The 25,288-nt window shown below is 42.7% G+C and overlaps 1 protein-coding gene across 2 annotated transcripts in view; it reads right to left on the bottom strand.

Moving 5' to 3' along the window:
- Positions 1 to 25,288, bottom strand: part of LOC117414991 (uncharacterized protein KIAA0930 homolog) — an 86,973-nt gene that overhangs the window by 24,148 nt on the left and 37,537 nt on the right. For both annotated transcript variants that reach the window (XM_034024890.3, XM_034024889.3), the window contains exon 2: positions 23,608 to 23,756. In XM_034024890.3, the coding sequence (XP_033880781.1) occupies positions 23,608 to 23,756 (149 nt within the window). The remainder of the gene's footprint in view (positions 1 to 23,607; positions 23,757 to 25,288) is intronic.

The raw sequence follows: 25,288 nt of genomic DNA, 5'->3' as shown, positions 1-25,288 counted from the left end.
TTTGATGGCTTGTGACCATCCACCTTCCTCTTGATCACATTCCAGAGGTTTTGAATGGGGTTCAGGTCTGGAGATTGGGCTGGCCATGACAGGGTCTTGATCTGGTGGTCCTCCATCCACACCTTGATTGACCTGGCTGTGTGGCATGGAGCATTGTCCTGCTGGAAAAAACAATCCTCAGAGTTGGGGAACATTGTCAGAGCAGAAGGAAGCAAGTTTTCTTCCAGGACAACCTTGTACTTGGCTTGATTCATGCGTCCTTCACAAAGACAAATCTGCCCGATTCCAGCCTTGCTGAAGCACCCCCAGATGAGTCCAATTTTCAGCTTTGCCCAACACCTGGTCGTCTAATGGTTAGATGGAGACCTGGAGAGGCCTACAAGCCACAGTGTCTCGCACCCACTGTGAAATGTGGTGGAGGATCGGTGATGATCTGGGGGTGCTTCAGCAAGGCTGGAATCGGGCAGCTTTGGCATGAATCAAGCCAAGTACAAGGTTGTCCTGGAAGAAAACTTGCTTCCTTCTGCTCTGACAATGTTCCCCAACTCTGAGGATTGGTTTTTCCAGCAGGACAATGCTCCCCGTCCACACAGCCAGGTCAATCAAGGTGTGGATGGAGGACCACCAGATCAAGACCCTGTCATGGCCAGCCCAATCTCCAGACCTGAACCCCATTCAAAACCTCTGGAATGTGATCAAGAGGAAGATGGGATGGTCACAAGCCATCAAACAAAGCCGAGCTGCTTGAATTTTTGCGCCAGGAGTGGCATAAAGTCACCCAACATCAATGTGAAAGACTGGTGGAGAGCATGCCAAGACGCATGAAAGCTGTGCTTGAAAATCAGGGTTATTCCACCAAATATTGATTTCTGAACTCTTCCTAAGTTAAAACATTAGTATTGTGTTGTTTAAAAATGAATATGAACTTATTTTCCTTGCATTATTCGAGGTCTGACAACACTGCATCTTGCATCACTGCATAAATGCTCTAAATGACAATATTTTTATTTGGAATTTGGGAGAAATGTTGTCAGTAGTTTATAGAATAAAACAAAAATGTTCATTTTACCCAAACACATATCTATAAATAGTAAAACCAGAGAAACTGATAATTTTGCAGTGGTCTCTTAATTTTTTTCCAGAGCTGTATATATATATATATATATATATATATATATATATATATATATATATATATATATATACTATTATATATATAATCAGTATTACTCGGGCAGGGAGTTCTCTGCACAGATGTACAGTGCCGTGAAAAAGTATTTGCCCCCTGTCTGATTTTCTGCATTTTTGCATATTTTGACACTGAATGTTATCAGATCTTCAACCAAAAACTAATATTAGATAAAAGGGACCTTGAGTGAACAAATAACACAAACATTTGATACATATTTCATTTATTTATTAAAGAAAGTTATGCAACACCCAATGCCCCCGTGTGAAAAAGTAATTGTCCCCTTAGACTCAATAACTGGTTACGCCACCTTTATCAGCAATAACTGCAACCAAACGCTTCCTGTAGTTATTGATTAGTCTCTCACAGCGCAGTGGAGGAATTTTGGCCCAGTCCTCCATGCAGAACTGTTTCACCTCAGTGACATTTGTGGGTTTTCGAGCACGAACTGCTCGTTTCAAGTCTTGCCACAACATCTCAAAGGGGTTTAGGTCTGGACTTTGACTAGGCCATTCCAAAACTTTAAATTTCTTGTTCTTCAACCATTCTGATGTAGACTTGCTTGTGTGTTTCGGATCATTGTCTTGCTACATGACCCAGCTGCGCTTCAGCTTCAGCTCATGGACGGATGGCCTGACATTCTCCTGTAGAATTCTCTGATACACAGCAGAATTCATGGTTCCTTCAATGATGGCAAGGCGTCCAGGTCCTGATGCAGCAAAGCATCCCCAAACCATGACACTACCACCACCATGCTTGACTGTTGGTATGAGCTTCTTACTGTGGAATGCAGTGTTTGGTTTTTCGCCAGACATAGCGGGGCCCATGTCGGCCAAAAGGCTCCATTTTTGACTCATCTGTCCATAGAACATTGTTTCAGAACTCTTGAGGACCATCCAGGTGCTTTTTGGCAAACTTGAGACGAGCATTCATGTTCTTCTTAGTGAGCAATGGTTTCCGCCTTGCTACTCTGCCATGAACCCCATTTTTGCCCAGTGTCTTTCTGATGGTGGAGTCATGAACACTGACCTTAGCCGAGGCGAGAGAGGCCTGCAGATCCCTGGATGTTGTTCTAGGGTTCTTTGTGACTTCCTGGACGATTTTACGCCTTGCTCTTGGAGAGATTTTGGCAGGACGGCCACTCTTGGGAAGATTCACTACTGTCCCAATCTCCATTTAGACAATATGGCTCTGACTGTGGTTCGGTGGAGCCCCAGAGCCTTAGGCTGGCCCAAATCAGACCTGGTTGTCAACCAAAGTACTCAAACAGCTGACCCTAATTACCCCTTGAACTGGATTGAGTTAACTAGGCGGGTGCACTAACTTTTTCACACCTGAAGATTGCATGTTTGATTGCCTTGCACACCAAACAAATGAAAGAAGCACCAAACTTTGGTGTCATTTTTTTTTCTCTCAGACTCCCTCTATATACTACTACAACCCACAAAAAAATCTGACCAAATACATTGTGAAAAATTAGCAAAAATGCAGAAAATCAGACAGGGGGCAAATACTTTTTCACAGCACTGTACATCTGTGTGTGTATATATATATATATATATATAAAGAAAAAAGAAAAAAATCTATATATTAATATATATATGTATATATTATTAAAACACACAAGACAGAATAAATGTTCTAATATAACTGTCAAGTACATTGTGTTTTTCAGCATTTTTCCATGTTTTTCTTACAAGTTTCTCTGAAGCAGGCTGTGATGTATTTTCTCTCTGTGCTACCAAAACTTTCTCCACCCTTTAGACACTATGACCCTCTGTGGCAATGTGCCCCGCCCCTGTGTGTATTTTTGTGTTTTATGTTGTATGTTGCGTGTGTTAATGTTGGTGTATTGTAGTTGGTACACAGGATATAATGTGGGTAATGAGCATGAGTATTTAAAATGTATAATTGTAGTTAGGCACAGGGATTGCACTTCATTTCACATGCATTTAAAGTACTTAATATATGAGCACAGAGTTTTCACAGATTAGTTCACGTGCTGGGATTCAAGTGAATAATGAATTGGTAATTGAATCCTAGCACAATTGTATATATATAGATGCATGTTTTACTCACTCAGGGTTGGGTGTTCGGTGAGTAGAGAACAGGAGAGAGAAGGAGAGTTAAAGAAACTAAAATAAACTAAAATAATAAGTATTTGTTTTGACTCACCATGTTTGTTTGTTTGTCTGTTAGTCCACTGTTCATTTATGTGTTAGTCTGTTTTGTTTGTCTATTTATTTTGGCCGCAAGTGCCGTGTGCTGTTTTTGTTTAAAACCTTTTTATTTTGTTCATTATTAAAACGCGCAATTCACATTTCACTTCGCAGTACTGTGTGTTTCTTCCGGGTCTGACGTCACCACTACAGCCTGCTTGTCACACCCTCTCAGTGATGTCACACAAAAAAAACCAGTACATGAACGTCAGTCCCTCCCCTATCCAGTGATATGCATTTCAAGCCTGTACTAAAAACTACGGTGGCCCTGTAAGTCATCAAAACAAAGTGCTTTTGTTATTGTGTTTCTATGATCGCGGTCCTAGAAGCCCACTTCAGTATGATCGTGTTAACACCATCCCGGTCCTTAATGGGTTAAATCATTGTTGTGTGCTGTTGCGTGCTCCTTCACACACAGAAATACATAAATAATTGTGTTTGCTCACAAAAGTCTAAACGTATGCAAACATACTTCACAAGCACCTCCACAGTACCTCAACTGCAAGGGATATGCATTCCTGACAGGGGAAATAGTCAACTTTACAAAGTTTTCACTACATTTGTACAGTCAGAACTTCTGTCAAGAAAAGTGTGCTAGCTGCCCTTTCCGAATAATGGCTTTGACAGCCTATAAAACGTATGGCTTCAATTACTGTATGCATTAAAATAGATTAATTTAATACCTCTTGTGTGTTGTTTAACAGCAGTGGGGTAGTGCTAAATCTGCTGGTACCAGAACGCCACTAAAATAAAGACAGCTTTTCTTAAACAAGAATTATTATACAAATTCACATTATACTTGCATACCGAACTTCTAGTAACACATAAATGCAGTTATCTCATTTCTACAAGTATTTCCACAAAGTGTCTTTCTCCATCTTGTCAGAATGCTTGACTTTATTTACATGTCTGTGTGTCAGTGGCTTCATTTGTGTTTGTGTCCACTGTCGCAGTCGATGCTCTGTTGCTGTCGTCTTTGTCAGCATTTTTAGCCTTCTTAAAGAAGTAGTTTGTAATGTTCTCATCATTGGATCAAGGGAACTACTGACTGAATCAGACAGTTGTGTAGGAGATGAGAGTCCTGTAACCGCATCACTGCTGCCTATAAAAATAGTACCGGCGCGGCGTTCAGGCGCGTCCCGGCATGTTCCAGCTCGTCTACTCCACTGTTAACATGTGAAAACAGCTTGTGCTGAATACAGTCCTTCCATTGCGGCCCAGACATGGTACCAGGCCACTTAACATGACGTCACTGTAAATCTCAAACAATGCAACTAACTCACAAAATACTGCTGCTCACGCAAAATCAACCCCATCATCAGCACCTGAGATATTTAGCATGCTCTGGGGATGCTTAATGTGTTCCGGCTACACTGTGTGACTCAATGGAAAAGAGAAGCTCTACATCACATGCTCTGCTCTGTGCTGAATTAACCAGCTCAACAAGTTGACCCTACTGACATCATCATGTACAGTATTGATCTTTTTCTACATGGCTATACATTTTGCCTTGCCTGACTGAGCTTTTGAAATCTGTTTTATTATGATTATTAGCATAAACAACATGATCATGGGTCTCTCTTTTTTGTATTGCCCTGAATTGTGTTTGCTGCAGGTTTTATTCCTTTGTTCTTTCTTCGATTACTTCTAACCGATTTGTCAAGTTGTGGCGGAGTGTCCCGCCCCTATTTATTATTATTTGTATTTTTGTTTGCGGCGCGGGTAAAAGCGCTGTGTCTTTTATTGTTATATTTAAAAACCCCGTGAGGATGCATGGCTGATCAGCTACTGATTAATTTAACTAGCTGACAGTCATGCATCCTTACCAAATGCGTGCAGACTCTGGCCGAGGGATAATAAGATAATTAACAACTAGTTAATCCCTCGGCCAGAGTATATAAACCTGCAGCTCTCTGCACTCGGTGTGGTTGGGTGTACAGAGGAGAGTACGGGGAACGGAGAGAGCGAGTCACATTTGAAAAAACAATTGCTAAAACGTGCTGGATTCTCCAGCACGACACTTACTTGTTTGTTTGTTGATTCGTTTGGCCCTTGTGCCCTTTTGTTTTGTGTTTTGTTTAAATCTTTTATTTTGTTTGTTAATAAATACGCTGAGTGCTACTGCACTCAGCTTCACCCGCCCATCCACTGTTTTGGTGTCAGTTACTTCCTGGTCCGTGACGTCATCCACCTCACCACTGCGAGCCAGACTGTCACATATGGTGTCCTGCGTGGGACAAACAACGCCTCCAACAGCCGGACCAGGAACAGCAAAGGAAGTTTTTTTTTGTGTGTTCGTTTTTTTCAAATAGTGTTTTTTTGTGTTTGAAAAAAAAAAAAAAGGATAAAGTGGACGCCTACATGGAGAGGTGGCATGCGCATCAGAGGGAGTTAAAGGAAGGAGGGGCTACATGGTGCCTCGCCTGCCTGGAGTATGGGCACCTCCCTGAGGTGTGCCCATATGAAGACCCCCTCTTTGTGCAGGCCTTTGATCGAGGTGAGGTGGAGACTGCGGAGGAGTGGATCCACCTGAAGGCCATACCATCGCCGCAGGTGGATCAGGAAACCTGCCTCACCTGCCTCAAAGAGGAGGAATTGGCCCAGGAGAGGAAGGCAGGGAGAAGGAGCAGGAAGAGAAGGGGGAGAGGTAGGCTGCAGCAACAGCAACCACAGCAGCAGGAGGAGATCGGTGAGGATGACTGTGAGGTTTACATTGTGAACCTCGTGGCGGAGTTGTGCCCTGGCTGTGGGGCATATGGGCACACGTTGGCCATATGCCCCACGCAATATGAAGAGGCGGAGCGCGAGCATCCAGCGCCCAGAAGGGGGGAGCGTGTGCATCCAGCGCCCAGAAGGGGGGAGCGCGTGCATCCAGCGCCCAGAAGGGGGGAGCGCCGCCAGGAGCAGAGCAGCGGGAGCTGCCTCTGCCTCCGCCACCTCCACCGCCAGGAGCAGAGCAGCGGGAGCTGCCTCTGCCTCCGCCACCTCCACCAGCAGAGGGTGAATGCCTGCTGGTTCCGTCTCAAGCGCCGTGGGAGGACAGCTTACCACTCCCACCTCCACCAGCAGAGGGTGAATACCTGCTGGTTCCGTCTCAAGCGCCGTGGGAGGACAGCTTACCGCTCCCAGCTCCACCAGCAGAGGGTGAATGCCTGCTGGTTCTGCCTCAACCGCTGTGGGAGGACTGCTTGCCCCTCCCACCTCCACCAGCAGAGGGTGAATGCCTGCTGGTTCCGCCTCAGCCGCCGTGGGAGGACTGCTTGCCGCTCCCAGCTCCACCAGCGGAGGGTGAATGCCTGCTGGTTCTGCCTCAGCCGCCGTGGGAGGACTGCTTTCCCCTCCCACCTCCACCAGCAGAGGGTGAATGCCTGCTGGTTCCGCCTCAGCCGCCGTGGGAGGACTGCTTTCCCCTCCCACCTCCACCAGCAGAGGGTGAATACCTGCTGGTTCCACATCCACCTTCATGGGAAGGACTGATCCTGCCCTGCCTCGCACCGCCCAAGGATGCCTGCCTCGCTTCGCCCAAGGATGCCTGCCTCGCTTCGCCCAAGGATGCCTGCCTCGCTTCGCCCAAGGATGCCTGCCTCGCATCGCCCAAGGATGCCTGCCTCGCATCGCCTGGGGCTGCCTGTTGCTCCGCATCGCCTGGGGCTGCCTGTTGCTCCGCATCGCCTGGGGCTGCCTGTTGCTCCGCATCGCCTGGGACTGCCTGTTGCTCCGCATCGCCTGGGGCTGCCTGTTGCTCCGCATCGCCTGGGGCTGTCTGTTGCTCCGCATCACCTGGGGCTGCCTGTTGCTCCACATCGCCTGGAGAGCCACCAGCTACAGGGAACAAGGGAGAAGTGGAGCTCCCGCTGCCGCCTCCATGGCCAGGGGCTCCCCTCCCGAGTTCACCTCCCGAGGGTCCGCTGCTGCTGCTGCCGTCGCCTCCCGAGGGTCCGCTGCTGCTGCTGCCATCGCCCCCCGAGGGTCCGCTGCTGCTGCCGTCGCCTCCCGAGGGTCCGCTGCCGTCGCCTCCCGAGGGTCCGCTGCCGCTGCCGTCGCCTCCCGAGGGTCCGCTGCCGTCGCCTGCGGTCGCCAGGGATCCTGCTTCGCCTGGGGTCGCCAGGGATCCTGCTTCGCCTGGGGTCGCCAGGGATCCTGCTTCGCCTGGGGTCACTACACTATGGCCGGAGCCCTACGGAGGGGAACGGACGGCCATGAAGAAAGGGGGAGAGGTCCGGAGACCAGCTCCCCCAGCCGCACTTTCGCGGCCGGAGATCATGTGGTCGGAGTCCCACGGAGGGGAGCTGCCGGCCATGAAGAAAGGGGGGGAGGTCAGGAGACCAGCTCCCCCAGCCGCACTTTCGCGGCCGGAGATCATGTGGTCGGAGCCCCACGGAGGGGAACTGCCGGCCTTGAAGTAGGGGGGGGGGGGGGGGGAGAGGTCAGGAGACCAGCTTCCCCAGCCGCACTTTCGCGGCAGGAAATGCTGTGGCTGGAGCCCCATGAAGGGGAGCTGCCGGCCACGGAAAAGAGGGGGGAGGTCCGGAGACCAGCTCCCCCAGCCGCACTTTCACGGCAGGAAATACTATGGCTGGAACCCCATGAAGGGGAGCTGCCAGCCATGGAAAAGGGGGGGGGGAGGTCAGGAGACCAGCTCCCCCAGCCGCACTTTCGCAGCAGGAAATACTGTGGCTGGAGCCCCGTGAAGGGCAGCTGCCAGCCATGAAGAAGGGGGGGAGGTCAGGAGACCAGCTTCCCCCGCAGCAATTTCGCTGCAGGAGAAAGGGTGGCCGGAGCCCCACAGAGGGGAGCTGCCTGCCATGAAGAAGGGGGGGCAGGTCTGGAGGACCACCCCCAAAAAATTTTTGGCCAGAGGAGCCGGCCGGTGCGCGGGCCATTGGAACGCTACGGCTGTTTGGGTGGGAGGAGGACATCCCACCGTGGCCGCCACCTTTGGTCCGTTGCTGCCCCTGTTCCTGCGCCGGGACTGCTAACCGGGACTTTGGGGACTAAGGGGGGAGGTGGCCGAAAAGGCCATGTGTGCTGCGCACAAGGGGGGGCATGTGTGGCGGAGTGTCCCGCCCCTATTTATTATTATTTGTATTTTTGTTTGCGGCGCGGGTAAAAGCGCCGCGTCTTTTATTGTTATATTTAAAAACCCCGTGAGGATGCATGGCTGATCAGCTACTGATTATTTAACTAGCTGACAGTCATGCATCCTTACCAAACGCGTGCAGACTCTGGCCGAGGGATAATAAGATAATTACCAACTAGTTAATCCCTCGGCCAGAGTATATAAACCTGCAGCTCTCTGCACTCGGTGTGGTTGGGTGTACAGAGGAGAGTACGGGGAGCAGAGAGAGCGAGTCACATTTGAAAAAACAATTGCTAAAACGTGCTGGATTCTCCAGCACGACACTTACTTGTTTGTTTGTTGATTCGTTTGGCCCTTGTGCCCTTTTGTTTTGTGTTTTGTTTAAATCTTTTATTTTGTTTGTTAATAAATACGCTGAGTGCTACTGCACTCAGCTTCACCCGCCCATCCACTGTTTTGGTGTCAGTTACTTCCTGGTCCGTGACGTCATCCACCTCACCACTGCGAGCCAGACTGTCACACAAGTACAACTAGAAAAAAGCTGGGTATCAAAACAGTGCAGCGCTTGAACTTATTAGTGCTATTGGGGTTTTCAGACAGGGATATAGTAACCTTGTTAACAGATTCGTTAACAAGAATTATTTCAGATTCGTATGATCTTTATAAATCACTCTGAGTGGTCCTGCGTTTCTACTTCCGCTGAAGATTTGCATTTATTTTCTAGCTACTGCATGATCATCATTTTAGTATTTTAATATACTTTTAATAATCATTTTAACAGTCTTTCTTGCTGAGAACTGAACTTATTTATGAATGTAACGTGCGGGGAAGTCCTTTCTAGGACTGACTGACTGTGACTGTACTCAAGATATGCTGGCAGGTATTCCAGGTAATGTCATGGGAATGGGAATTAAGAGAGACAACTGAAAGGACAGCGCAACCAGCTGCCACCTGTTGCTTCTTCCCAGCCAGTATAGTGTCTGAGGAACACTAATGGAAGTTAATGGAATTGGTAAATTAGCTAGCAGGACAGTGAAGCTGGATCAGGTAGTATCTATTCTCTTTGAGTCTTATGGCTTAATATAGTGTGGCTACTGTATTAGAAGTTAAGTAATACAACTTTTGTTGACTACGACTGTATTGGTGTCTGATTATTCCTAATACCTGCTGGGCATATTTTTAAATATACAGTGGTGAGGGTTGCAATCTTACACATCCCTCTCAAGGGCAGAAGCCACAGGTGGTAGCATGCTGTGTGTACAGCCTCCCGGGGCTCTGGCAAAGGGGGAAGAACTTGAACTAGCTTCACTTTTGTTCTGTGCAGGTAACCTACCGACATTAGAATGGGGCTTCACCAAACACTCTATTTATAGCATATATATAGCACTTAAAAAAGGAAAACGCCTGTGTACCAAAAGGTGCAAAATCAAAAAGAAAAAGGTAATGTAGGCACACAAAAATGTGAATGACTGATAGAAAAATCAATGATATCAGGACATTTCGGACTACAAGTCCTTCATCAGCTGGATGGAAAATGCAGTGCTGTAAACAAGCTGCTGTTAAAAACAAGTTGTCTTTCAAAAGAAAAGTTCTGCAGGATGATCACATGATGACTTCACAATAGAATGTCATTCCAAGAGGTTCCAAAGGGCCTCATTTGAAAATTAATTTGCGTTCTTTTTGTTTTCTGGCGGTATTTATCCCATAGCAGTGATTTATTCCACGAATTGTGAGGTCTTCTGCGGTGTGGTCATTTGTGTTAAAATGTATGGCAACAGGAAATGTAGAGGTGTTAATTCTTACACTTTCATGAAGTGATCAGCTAAATCCTGTTTTGATTCTCCGATGTACAGTACTGTGCAAAAGTTTTAGGCAGGTGTGAAAAAATGCTGTAAAGTAAGAATGCTTTCAAAAATAGACATGTTAATAGTTTATATTTATCAATTAACAAAATGCAAAGTGAGTGAACAGAAGAAAAATCTACATCAAATCAATATTTGGTGTGACCACCCTTTGCCTTCAAAACAGCATCAATTCTTCTAGGTTCACTTGCACACAGTTTTTGAAGGAACTCGGCAGGTAGGTTGGCCCAAACATCTTGGAGAACTAACCAGTTCTTCTGTGGATTTAGGCAGCCTCAGTTGCTTCTCTCTCTTCATGTAATCCCAGACAGACTCGATGATGTTGAGATCAGGGCTCTGTGGGGGCCATACCATCACTTCCAGGACTCCTTGTTCTTCTTTACGCTGAAGATAGTTCTTAATGACTTTCGCTGTATGTTTGGGGTCGTTGTCATGCTGCAGAATAAATTTGGGGCCAATCAGATGCCTCCCTGATGGTATTGCATGATGGATAAGTATCTGCCTGTACTTCTCAGCATTGAGGAGACCATTAATTCTGACCAAATCCCCAACTCCATTTGCAGAAATGCAGCCCCAAACTTGCAAGGAACCTCCACCATGCTTCACTGTTGCCTGCAGACACTCATTCGTGTACCGCTCTCCAGCCCTTCGGCGAACAAACTGCCTTCTGCTACAGCCAAATATTTCAAATTTGGACTCATCAGTCCAGAGCACCTGCTGCCATTTTTCTGCACCCCAGTTCCTGTGTTTTCGTGCATAGTTGAGTCGCTTGGCCTTGTTACCACGTCGGAGGTATGGCTTTTTGGCCGCAAGTCTTCCATGAAGGCCACTTCTGACCAGACTTCTCCGGACAGTAGATGGGTGTACCAGGGTCCCACTGTTTTCTGCCAATTCTGAGCTGATGGCACTGCTGGACATCTTCCGATTGCGAAGGGAACTAAGCATGATGTGTCTTTCATCTGCTGAGGTAAGTTTCCTTGGCCGACCACTGTGTCTACGGTCCTCAACGTTGCCCGTTTCTTTGTGCTTCTTCAAAAGAGCTTGGACAGCACATCTGGAAACCCCTGTCTGCCTTGAAATTTCTGCCTGGGAGAGACCTTGCTTATGCAGTACAACTACCTTGTGTCTTGTTGCTGTGCTCAGTCTTGCCATGATGTATGACTTTTGACAGTAAACTGTCTTCAGCAACCTCACCTTGTTAGCTGAGTTTGGCTGTTCCTCACCCAGTTTTATTCCTCCTACACAGCTGTTTCTGTTTCAGTTAATGATTGTGTTTCAACCTACATATTGAATTGATGATCATTAGCACCTGTTTGGTATAATTCTTTAATCATACACCTGACTATATGCCTACAAAATCCCTGACTTTGTGCAAGTGTACCTAGAAGAATTGATGCTGTTTTGAAGGCAAAGGGTGGTCACACCAAATATGGATTTGATTTAGATTTTTCTTCTGTTCACTCACTTTGCATTTAGTTAATTGATAAATATAATCTATTAACATGTATATTATTGAAAGCATTCTCACTTTACAGCATTTTTTCACACCTGCCTAAAACTTTTGCACAGTACTGTATAGTTTGTTACACTTCACACAGCCAGTGCAGTCTACTATTCCTTTACTGGTGCAAGTAAAAGCCTCATGAATAGTGAATGAAGATTTTTCCCCTTTGATTACTGTGTTATTGTGGATGTATTTACGAGTAGCACAGAGAGACCTGTTGCATGGAAATGTCCCTTTAAGATTGTCACAACTGGGTCGCATGTCACTGTGGACTAAATATTCTCTTAGATGTTTGTCTCTTTTGTAAGATAGCAATGGTGGATTATTGAAAAACAAACAATCTGAAAAACAAAATCAGGGGCGAGGGTCAAAGTTGTGTCAGCATTGAACACTCTCCGTCCCAAATGACAAAAAACAGGCATTAATTGGGAAACAGGATCAAATTGAAATCCGAAAACACACAGCCTTACACATGAGGCTAAATTTCATTTTCTAATCTATGGTACCCTTTGTTTAGTACATAGATGTACACATAATGTAACCTAGGCATAAGCAATATTAATCATTTCTTCCACAAGTGAATCCCTCCTGGCTGGCTCCCTGTCATTTAACTTCTATTTCCACCCGCTGTGGCAAAGAAATCCAAACATTTTCTTTGCTCACGATATCAATAATATTCTATTAATACAGAAATAATACATGCATTGTAATCCTGTGATCTTGACATAATCACTGGACAACAATTAACTGTCAATCAAAAATGAATTAATGCCCGACGACGCCTTGAGACTCTGAGCACGAGCAATTACATCACATAGAAACCGTCGTCGACTTCTGGGATCTGGGCTAGATTGTCAAATTCAGTCAATTCTCAATGTGATCTCATTTTGTTACCCAGTTCGACACGGAAGTTTAATAAGCTAAGACATATTGCTGGTTATATTTGCTACTTCATTGTCTATTCTGACCCCGCTCAGAAGCAGCCTTGTGACATTTACAGTATGAGGTGGGATCTAAAGCAGTTAATATTTCAGAACCTGCAGCTGGTGCCCTGTGCTTTAAGAATCAGGTGGCCAAGAGCAGCGTTGCCATGGAAATGAGATAGGCTCATTGGATGAGGCCTAGCTTTTAATAAGACACTTGCAATTACAACAGCGCATTGAATATCATTACTAGTTGTTTGACCCCTACTGTAAAATAATTCATCAATTATTTTAATATGAATCCTCTGAAATAACAATATAGCTCGACATCTGTCCCTTTGAAACACTGTCAGCTAGAATATCTTTAACCCATGAAGTACCAAATGAAGCTGTATTTATGTCATTTGATACATTTAAAAAATGACTGGCAGCATACATGCCAACAGTCCCTATATGGTCGGGACAGTCCCAATTTCCTAGCAAACGTCCAGGGTCCCGATGCATAGGAAGAAAGTCTAGATATTTACCCATAGAAAAAAATTATTTATTCTGCACAGTAGTTAGTGAAAACCACACGCTGTGCCCTTCGTGCGTCTGACACATCTGCTGATCACTAACTTATACAAAGGTAAGAATGCATCATCATGTCTATTTTTACTGTCACGATGATCGTGTCGAGTTGGGGGGATACGTCTATTATATGATAATGAGTATTTTTTGCGTATGACTCCTCTCATGTCTATGATGTGTATTACACCTCCCCCCCCCCCCCCCCCGGAGACGAGTGTCCTGCTGAACAGTTTCCAAATGTTGGCAAGTATGTGTAAGTTAAACAAAATAGGTTAAAGAGAACATTTAAATAACAGGTAGATGCCAGTTAAAAATGCTCCAAAAAAATTACAAAAGTATCCTGTCCTCAAATTAGGACGATGGCATTTAATGGGATAAGCACTGGGTACACATTTAATAATCCATAATACAACAATACCAGCCCTAGTTTGAGACCTGAGAGTAAAGTTCTGCTGTTCTTGTTTTGCTAAGAGCCATGTTGCTGCAAGATCTGTCTGCTTGCCTGTGAACTGAGGAGCAATTTTACACAGAGCTCCAAACCCAGCCTCAAGTCCGCTGGTGCCCAACACAGAAAGACCACGTGTTTCATGAAGATACAACTTGTGACTCTCCTCCAGTAAAAACAGCATTCATGGCTTTGAAAAATTTAACAGCGCCCGCCTTGCTGCCTTCCTACAAAAGCCTTTCATAAATCTACCTGTCCAGCCAGATTGCCCCATGCATCTCAAGTGACAGCGTGATGAATACCTGGGAGGCAATCGAAAGTGTCATGAGAGACATGTGGAGATAAACTTCCCAAAACAATGAAGGATGCTAACGGGACTGGCAACAGAAACAGAAGCTAGAGTTCTTCATATTGTCTTGGCATAGGGGTCTATTTTATTATCTAAACAGTGATGGATTGAACACTGCCACTCAGAAACTCTGTTAGCAGGTTCAAATTATAGTTATTGTCCCCTTATCTTTTTATCATGTTTGCAATCGTTTCTTATAGGTTCCTATTGCAATTGTTCGTATTCATATACAATGGACCCCAGTTAATCCGTGCCGGACCGATTTGAGCCAGAATTAGTGAAAAACCTGGATTCGCTGAAATTGAGTTTACTGTTTGGGAAATCCCTGGGCTGTTAATTGAAAACTCGAAAAATGCAATAATACAAACAAAATGTAATGTCTCAACAACGGTCAAAATATATACTGCATGTAATCAGCATTGTTCAGAGGCAGAGAGAGCTGGTTTAAAACAGTCACTGATCTTGCTCTGAGTCTTTAATTGTCGTAACTGCTCTTCATATTCACACTGCAAGGCTAAGAGAGTCTTAAGTCTGCTTTCTGCTCGCTTGTCACTGGTTTCAGTAACTACAATACTGTACTGTCCTCTGGCTTGCAATAGACTATACTCAATTGAATTGAATTAAATTAAATGATGACCATCCGCTTCCGCACATATACACTGATTTCCACACCTGCTTCCGCATAGATCATTTGATTTATGCACAAATACATTTATTACTAATACATTTATTTAAGGAGGCTGTGTGGTCCAGTGGTTAAAGCAAAGGGCTTGTAACCAGGAGGTCCCTGGTTCAAATCCCATCTCAGCCACTGACTCATTGTGTGACCCTGAGCAAGTCACGTAACCTCCTTGTGCTCCGTCTTTCGGGTGAGACGTAATTGTAAGTGACTCTGCAGCTGATGCATAGTTCACACACCCTAGTCTCTGTAAGTCGCCTTGGATAAAGGCGTCTGCTAAATAAACAAATAATAATAATATTTTATTAAACCGCAGATGATCAAAACACGGATTAATGGGAGTCTACTGTATATACATATGTAGCAGTGTAGAGTAGTGGTTAGGGCTCTGGACTCTTGACTGGAGGGTTGTGGGTTCAGTCCCAGCTGGGGGACACTGCTGCTGTACCCTTGAGCAAGGTACTTTACCTAGATTGCTCCAGTAAAAACCCAACTGTATAAATGGGTAATTGTATGTAAAAAATAATGTGATATCTTGTAACAATTGTAAGTCGTCTTGGATAAGGGCATCTGCTAATAAATAATAATAATAATAATAATTATATATTAGAGAGAGAGAGAGAGAGAGAGAGAGAGAGAGAGAGAGAGAGAGAGAGAGAGAGAGAGAGAGAGACTCTCTCTCTCTGTGTGCCCTGAACAAACGCCATGTTCTTCGGTACATCCTGTAATTCTAATGACAATGTCCCGCTGCAAGCTAAACCTGTCACATTTCATTTCCCACAGTTCAGTGCCTTCAGCGAAAAATAAATCCACCTGAAACATTTCCACTTTATTGAATAGCTTTATTTTATTTCAGGGAAGTTCAAAAATGTTTCTACAGACAACCCCCTCCAATAGGTATTAATAGAGATGGATTCATTTAGATGGGGTTGTGGCACTTGCTTGCCTAATAAATACCTTTGTATCAGTGAATCGACCAGCCTCTTCTCTTCAAATATATACAAAGGGTCCAGTGGTCTCCAGATATTATATATTAATGACTGGGAGGAACAAAGGACAGCGGTCTGTAAGACAGGTATTTTGTCTACAAGTTAAATATTTACCATGGAAGTTGTTTTACATTTAATTGGACTACCCTAGAGGGTATATTAACATAAATGAACGTGTCATAAATGAACGTGAGAGTGTGAGCGGGGAGCGCAGCGTGCCAATTCTATATGGAGCGGGGGAAACGGAGCGCAACCCGCTCCTTTACAGCACTGAGAAGAACAGAGCACGGTTTGATTTTTCTTAAATACATGTTCGGCCATGGAGTTTGCACAAAAGAGTTATAAAAAAAGAAGGTGACAAATACAGATGCAGTCACTGTACAGTATTTTCCATCATGCCTGTGCATGGTAACCATTCATTTTCCAGTTTCAAACCACAATTAGCACTTTTATGTTTGCAAACTTGAGAATTGCATTAAAAAAAAAATTATTCAATGTGATTGGCGTGGCACTTTATAGTTCATTATGGAGGGAAAAAGGATAGTTCCTACACTACCGGGTGGTCAATCAGCCTCGTTGAGGCTCATTCATATGTGTTCATGGGTTGCTTTGAGCTCCCTATGAGATATTCGGATACAAACAAGCCCAGTATAAAGCTAATTTGATACAAATCACATGCAAAGTTGGAAAAAGGTGCGTATCATGTACACGACATCGTAGCAACCTGTTAATTGCAAGATATTTCCTAACTTTAACTTTATTTTCAATGTATGCATTTTTTTCAGTACCAATCAATAATAATGAGAAAGCGTCTTCAAATTGAATTAGATAACTTCTCTGAGCACTTCATGTTGACTTTCTTCTTTGCTGATTATAGCTGGGAATTATTATTTGTTATTATTTTACTTGGGTCAAGGTATGTGACTTTAATAAGGATGATTAAATAGTATTCCTTACTGAATGTACATCTTTTCATCTGCAATCACCAACACAGTGGGGGAAAAATGGCTAGTTTATTTATTTATTATTATATATATAATTTTTTTATATATGTATACAATGTGAGCAGAGCAGAGCGTGCCTGTTTTGTCTGGAGCGGAGGAGCGGAGCGCTAATCGCAAGCAGTGGAGCGGAGCAGAGGATATTATGAGCGGTGAGCAGAATTCTGTCACCACTCTGCTCACATTCTCTGAAATTGACACATTCTTATTTGTTCCCATGTATGTCCAATCCTTTGCAGACACCATCTTTAAATAATGTCAGTCTTTGTTATGTTGTTTAGCAGAACGAGATGTGATCAATATTAAAATATGACTTTGTTTAAAGACGGAGCTCAAATTCAAACAATTGGTTGAATTAGCGTTTCTCTAGACATATGTAAAAAAGTAAGATGTCTGGACATGGATAACAAGACTCCCTAACTCATATGCTAGGAGTCACACTCGAACCCAGGCTCCCGGAGGTGAAAGGCTTGTGAATTAGCTTTCAGCTCCAACGCATAGTGGCCTTTGTAAGCAAACACATTTTCCATGAATAAATGGCACTTTGTGAAGAACACATTTAACCTTTGATTAATCCCTAGGGAAGACCAGCCAGGGTATAGAGCCCCTTTCTCTCATCCGTTTTGACACGTACTGGATTCATTTTGAGTAAATATTAACAGAACATTTTTTATAATCTGTGGAATATATATTCATATCTCCATAGACTTTTTAAATGCTAAACAAGAAAGGCTTTCTGTTACTACTCAGGCCATTATTATTATTATTATTATTATTATTATTATTATTAATTTCTTAGCAGACGCCCTTATCCAGGGCGACTTACAATTGTTACAAGATATCACATTATTTTTACATACAATTACCCATTTATACAGTTGTTTTTTTTACTGGAGCAATCTAGGTAAAGTACCTTGCTCAAGGGTACAGCAGTAGTGTCCCTCACATGGGATTGAACCCACGACCCTTCGGTCAAGAGTCCAGAGCCCTAACCACTACTCCACACTGCTGCCCATAGAGGCCTACAGAACTATTACAAAATAAAAATCCATATTCGGCTCTGATTCCAGTTACATTGCATGGCACCAGATAAGCGAGTAATGCTGCTTCTCTGTAAGTGGCGGTAAGCCACTAGTTTCTGAGAGATAAGTCACTGTAATTTATTCAATTTATGTTTTTAAACATCATGCTAAAATGATTAGTTCACAGAAGGATAAAGAAAAACTGCCTAAATATTTAGTAGGACTGATTGAAATTAACAGATTTATAAATACAATAGGATACACATAAACAACAAGTGTATTGATACAGAATATGGCCTTTTGCCCACTGGGCTTAGCGTGCCGATCGGAGACCCCTGCATCAGCCTAGGGGCTGTTGTAGAGGCGGGGAAGGGGGAGGTGGAGGGATGGTGATGTGAACTGCAATACTATGAATGTATTCCCTGTGGGAAGTGGGGTAGCACCGAGAAAGTGACATACAGCTCTCCTCCTTCCAAACGAGGCGTAACAGGCCTCATTTAACTGTCCCTAACAAAATCACCAGCTCTGGACAAACGTTTTTCATCACCCTGTAGGATTAACTAATTCTGCTTCATAAAGTCAAATGATGCCTGCTGAATAATGTTACATTAGCATATTGAATTACATGCCGCTTTGCAGTTTTCCATATAATTAATGAAATCTAACATGAAATACTGTACTACTTTTATGCATTCTGGTACTTTTGTGATATCATTTTGCGGTTTCTTTGATTACATGATGTTAAATAAAAGATCTACAATATATATATATATATATATATATATATATATATATATATATATATATATATATATATATATATTTTTAATTATGTCTCAATCCTAAAATGTGAAACTTTGACCATAGCTGTATATGGACAGTGTATGCTGCTAGCATGTTTAATTGCCTGAGAAAGGGGCAATACAATTAGCAGAACTGACCTTACCTGACCCAGTGCAAGTAACAGTCGTCTCGTCAGAATGTTGTTGACACAGAGGTAAGCCAGCAACTAAGCTTTTCACACAAAGAGGTGTGGAGACTGTATAAAACAGCAGCACTTGGAAGTACACTGGAGAAGCACCAAGATCCTCCAGAACACACACCAGCAACACTGTGTCCGGATGCCTCCCAGAAATTGTTAATTAATTGCTTTGTTTCTGTTAATAACTAGTGGCCTCGTTATTGTGTCTAATGATAATGATTAAGTGTAAAAGTGTGCCTTTTTGATTACTGGAATCAATAAAAGGAAACTTGTTAAATTCTGCTTAAATCCTTGCTGTGTGCGCTCTTTCGCAGAGAAATACATAAATAATTGAGTTTCCTTACAGTGTCACCTACTGGGTTTTAATGCCTGTTTGACTGGCTACTGATTGTCCTTGTGCATGTTCTGGAAGTGCAGCTGGCATCGTTTCAGTAATGCATCTGAGGAAGTTTCATTGAACAGCGCAGAGCAGCAGGCGCCACTGGAAGAGAGAAACCACAACTCACTGGGTTAGCCCATCTGTCAATCTCCATTATTACTTTATTGATGGGGGTATCATTTGAGGATATTACATTTGCAGATTTATATTTTTCTCTCGATCCTCAATACAGTCAAATTGAATTCCTCACCACAATTCCCTGCTAAACTTGAAATGACTTAGTAAGTAGGGTTTGGTAGCTACAGTGTATTTGATCTACCTAGAGATTTGTGCGAAAACAAACAAATCACTTTGTAATGCAAATTTCATTTTAAAATTCATGTGGTCTTATATTGAAGTAAGTGACCAAGGTAGTGCAAATATGAAGTCTGTATTTCAAGTGGTGTCTGAGAAAGGTGCATCACTATTTTTATTATTATTTATTTCTTAGGAGACGCCCTTATCCAGGGCGACTAACAATTGTTACAAGATATCACATTATTTTTACATACAATTACATTATTTTTTTACACATTATTTTTACATACAATTACCCATTTATACAGTTGGGTTTTTACTGGAGAAATCTAGGTAAAGTACCTTGCTCAAGGGTACAGCAGCAGTGTCCCCCACTTGGGATTGAACCCACGACCCTCCGGTCAAGAGTCCAGAGCCCTAACCACTACTCCACACTGCTGCCCAACTAGAAGTTCAACAGATCAACATTTTTATTTTGATATGCACATGATGGAACTTGACAGAGAGAATTATCAAATGTACTCAATTTGAAAACTAAAGTGTGTGGTCTTTATCATCAAATGAAAAAGCAGTATAAAAGGTCAAATTAGATTTTATACAAATATTGAGCCTGTATCTCAAATGGTTGTCCAGATATGTCCGGAGGTTTTAATAAATTTGAACACAAAATGATTTAGGCCTATTTCTACCTTAAACCTGGATTTCTAACAAATAAATCAGTGAATTTAAATATTTTGTTTACACTTGGCAAGTCAACATTTAGCTAACATTTCTAACAAATAAATCAGTGAAAAAATACATGTAACTCATTTTTATTTGTTTTGTTTAAACTTGGCGATTCAACAGTTACCTGACAGATACATCTGAAAAACATTATCGTTCAGCAATTAAATCTTCACAAAATACAGTATGCACATCGGGAGCGAAGCGAACGACACGAATACAGCACGAGTACAAAAAAATGTAGCTAGTCATGAAAAGAAAAGACTGTCTCCTTTTGTGAAGACGAAATAAAATCAGTTAAACACAGAAGAGCATGAGAACACCACACACTAAAAAAAGGAAACAGTTTAGGGAATACCACCGGCTTGTGAAAGAGCTAATGTGATTACTATTATTGGTCAACATTATTAAAACAAAAAAGCATCATTTTACAGAAATATGAAACCAGTGTGTGGCGCTCCCCGTCACTAAAATTAAGGTGAAATAAAGAGAGATAGACATATCATCAATTTCCAGTTGTTCTGCTATTTCTTGACATGTGCGTCTTTTTTATTGTCTTTATAACCACAGACACTGGCATCACAAAGAACATTATACTTTTCGACTTTAATAATTCAATTCTCATTGATGTAGATTTTTTTTTATTTATGTGGTAATCTCTGCGTGAGCGAGACACTGAAAGTCGCTACCTTTGACCTTATTTCTGATTGGTCCATTGCGACATGAACAGCGTGTAGCAAAATACAAAAAAAACAAATGTATTCCTATATTTGCTCGCTTCATTCACGCCACTCGCTTTGCTTGTGTTGTGCATTCCTCCTTTTAAATCAATAATTTTAATTAATTTTGATTCGCAAGCTCACGTCTGGTGTGCATAGCTCTTAACATGCAAGCCCATGCCCATTGACGTGTTTGATTTGGCATTGTATGTTGCAGAGCTGCGCTTACACTCTGACTTTTAAGACTGTGTTTGTTAACATTTATGTATTTAGCTAAATCTGGACTTTTTTTTGTTAAATCTCGGAAAAAATACGCGATTTACATTAATCCAGGAACATTTTTTTTTACACTTATCGGCACTGTTCACTGCAGTTTCACTGACACACTCGCCACTTCAAACACAATTTCTCTGGTTCTACAAGTCCTAGAGTAATCGTCAACGCCTCTTTAGTCAGTAGCGCCCCCCTTAGTGACATTCCACACCCCCCCGGGGGGCGTGCCCCCAAGTTTGCGCACCACTGGCCTAGACAATTAACACACAATAGATAATGGTCCTATACAGATGGAACATGTGTGCAGTCTATCGTCTGCACGCTCGGAAAACCAGAAATGTCATAGAAATTTGTTTTCAAGGCTTGTAAGTACACCCTGACTTTAGTGAAAATTAGATACTTGGGTGTTCGTCTCAAATACATTGAGCACAACTGATAACACACAAGACAAAGCGGACGGGAAATGCCAGCAACAATTGCGACTGTTTAAAACATGTTTTCAAAAGTTCTTAACAAACTGATGTAACTGTAAGTGTCGCAATTGTCTGCAGCTTTAGTAAATCTCATTACAATATTTTTGATCCCTTACTATCTCCACCCTGTTTTTGTGAATTTCTGCAGGAACACACAGAATTACATATTCATTTAAGGCTAAAGCGCAAATAAGAACTGCGGCTGCAAAGCATTCGTTAAAATGATGCTAACAGCGTTGCGTTGGTTTAGTACATTGCATGCTACACTTCTTTCTGATTTGCATGTGGTTTGCAACAATGGCGACAGATGCAACACTTTAGTACATCTACCCCATAGCTGTCTTTTTCTGTTCAAGTTTATTCAGAAAGCCACACACTCCCCCCTTTCCTGAACGTTATTTTCACGTAGGAAATTCCTGTTTAGAAGTAGGCACGTTCCGGACCAGGTTTTTGCTCCAGTCATTATGTACAGTAAATCTGCTAAACCTGTAATGGAATGGTACTGGTTTAGATCATTACAAAGACCCCAACAACCATTTATTTGCCATTTGTTTGTAAAACTGTACAGTGCAGGCTGTGAAATAAGAGGAAGGGTTTGCTGAAAAAGCCTTGCCTGGCCACTTTATTAGGCCCCAATTGGATTTGGTGTCATTGCTCTGGTGTGAGGTGCGTGCGTCCAGACAAATCCAGCTGGGATCGGCTGCTGTCCTACAATTCCAGCTAAAAAAAGATCCAGCTCCAACATCACACACCTTCAGACTTTCCTATTTAGAATGTCCTTCAGTCCTGGGTTTTAGAGCTAACCTCAATTAGGTATATTTAAAATTGTGGCACATATATTGCCATGTAATATGTATTTCCCTGTGAAAATGTGCATTTCTAAAAGAATAGTATAAATATCCAGATTTTTATCACTTAAAAATAAATACAGCACATGTTTGCCTTATTGACGCACTCCCTGTTACACTGCATTTTGGAAACTGGCAGCCGGTTTAGTTTGCTTCTGGTAAATGTTTGAACACACACTTTAAAATGTCTTCAACCAAAAACACACCAGCTGCATCAAAGATGGGAAATATTTCTGCTAAAGATCGCTCTGTCCAGTACAAGAGGGGGACATGTCACGTGTCTGTTATTGTTTTTACTTTTATTTATGTTTTTATTTAGTTTGATAATAATTCTCTGATGGTGAAAATAGAATGTATTTAAAAAGGTGAACATAAAAACATACAGGTAAGCTTTTAAAATATTTAGGAACATTTGTTGTATAATAACTAGAGAAAATGATCAATATTGAATGTGACAATGCTTAGATAAATATTATGTTTATTCGTGAAATATCTTGAAATACCTATTTTTAGACTGTGAAATGCCGTGAAATAAGCCACTGTCTATTGTGAAAAAGATACAGTCCTAATAATCAACTAATCACCACTGAACTGTACATCTTATCCTGCGTGTACTGGCACCATAGAAAATGCAACACATTTCTAAAACACGACACTTCTGTTTAATTGTACTTCCTTAATACAATCTTTGTCTTTGTGATTTATAATAAGGTTTTACTTTGTGTTTTATTCTAAGCGAGGTCTTTTCATCACTGCTTCGCATTGCGTTCCTCTCACTCAAACTGCATGAGATGACATCTGTTATACAATGACTCTACACACAATGTATGGCCTTTCAGGTATATGATCCAGAACCAGGAGTGTGTGTATTTAGCCTCCTGCTCATAACAGTAAACCAGCACACTCAGGGGCGACTTATCCATGCTGTGATTGGTGGATTGTTCAAACTCCTGGCAACCTGGTCATTTCAATAAACAAGGGGGGTGGGGTGGGGTGGGGGGGAGGGTTCTGAAACCCAGGACTGGGTGCAGGGCTAGTGCGAGTTTCTAACCCTGAAGTAGTGCTCCTACGAAAAGCTTACCTTTTTGTCCTCCACGTCGTCCTCACTGACGTAGGAGAGCTTTCTCCGCACGTAGAAGAGCATGTCGTCCTGTCGGGGGGCCCATCTCTCCATGAAATAGGTGGAGAACATCCAGGTCCAGAACACTATCCGGTCGTCCTCAAAACTCCCTAGAAAACAACAGGAGCAACACTTACTAGACTCGCTCGCTTACTAGCGGTTTGAACAGGTGAACAATCAAATGTTGATTAGAGCAAATGTTTCTTCATCCCTGCTGCAATCTGGCTCATGGTGCGTCTCAAGCAACAAAAATATGGCTAAACAGAATAAACAAAAACATTCCTTGCGGAAGTGAAACTTTCACACAGGCGTGGCTATTTGTTATTTCGTCGGCCGTCATGCATTTTGTCTCGCTCAACCCGGGTCAAAGTGTGTCGACCCAGGTACGACCCAGGTACGTGGTTTCACACTACGTGGGATTGCGACCCAGGTAGCCAGGACCAGGGTAGGAGTGCCAGTGTGAAAGGGGCTCTTGATTTCCAGTAGTTCCCATATATACTTTAAGTTCTCCTCTGCTTGTGGATCTGGGTTTCGTGTCTGATTGTTTGCACAATGCCATCAGCGGGCCGACTAATCTGAGGAATAGGAGAGACGAAGCTGTTGTTGTTTCGAGCGCTAGTGTTTTGATGTTTTGCAATTTTGAGTGTAAAAAACTAGTCATTTTCTTACCTGTCGTATTCTAAAATATTTAATTACAGTACACTTTCCATTCAATTCATAGAACAGGAAAGCGTTTTATTGTTTGTTTACATGTTATGTATTTAGAATAATCCCGGCAAAAAATAACCTCCGACCCTAATGCAATCCTTTCAAAGTGTACATTAACACACACAGAGGCTGGGCCTGCGTGTCTGTTTTCTATTCCAGTTTCATGGCAATAGCTCTTTTGTTCTTGGAATGACCTCCATTTGTAATGAACTGATTACCCCAGAACAATCACAAGCACCTCTGTCTAATACGTGTGCTTGTCCTGGGTGCTCTAATGCAGGATGAGCATGCCAGCTGCTCACACATTCCCTGTCAGCAGAGGAGTCACCGTGACCGTCATCAACAAGCTGCGAGGCTCTCAAGAACATGGGAATGTTTCAGCACAACTGCACAGGCCATTCTCCAGATATGGAAAAAGGATAGGCATTGTGACACACAGACCTCACGAGGGCGGGCTGGTTTATAAGGATTAGGGACCTCACACCAATAAGCAGGACCAAAGTTATGGACAGAAATGAGGAGCAGTGATTTTAAAATCAAACCAATGCTTCACTGGAAGCCAATGCACTGACCTTAAATCTGGGGAAGTATGACGACACTGTGTGGGCAGGATAAGCTTGATAACTGGTCTCGAGTAAATCACCACAAGAAGCCCTCAATTAGAGTGCAGTTTCTTTATATTTGATCTTATAAATCACAAAGCCACTCACGGTTTATGAAAACGGTTTCATAATGTTCCAGTATATCAGGCGAAAGCAATAACCCATGACAAGGTGTATAAAGATGGTTCAATATTCGTACACCTCATTGCAAAAATAAGAATGTTAGCATAATGTTAATGTTATTTGTGGGACACATATGTCCCCTGTACCTTAAAGGGTTAATTAAAACAGGATTTATAATATGTTAATATGCACAGTTGACCCGTATTACA

The sequence above is a fragment of the Acipenser ruthenus genome, chromosome 7 (assembly GCF_902713425.1).
Source record: "Acipenser ruthenus chromosome 7, fAciRut3.2 maternal haplotype, whole genome shotgun sequence".
Lineage (NCBI taxonomy): Eukaryota > Metazoa > Chordata > Actinopteri > Acipenseriformes > Acipenseridae > Acipenser > Acipenser ruthenus.
The sequence above is the reverse complement of the archived record's forward strand: the minus strand, read 5'-3'. Positions and strand labels throughout refer to the sequence as shown.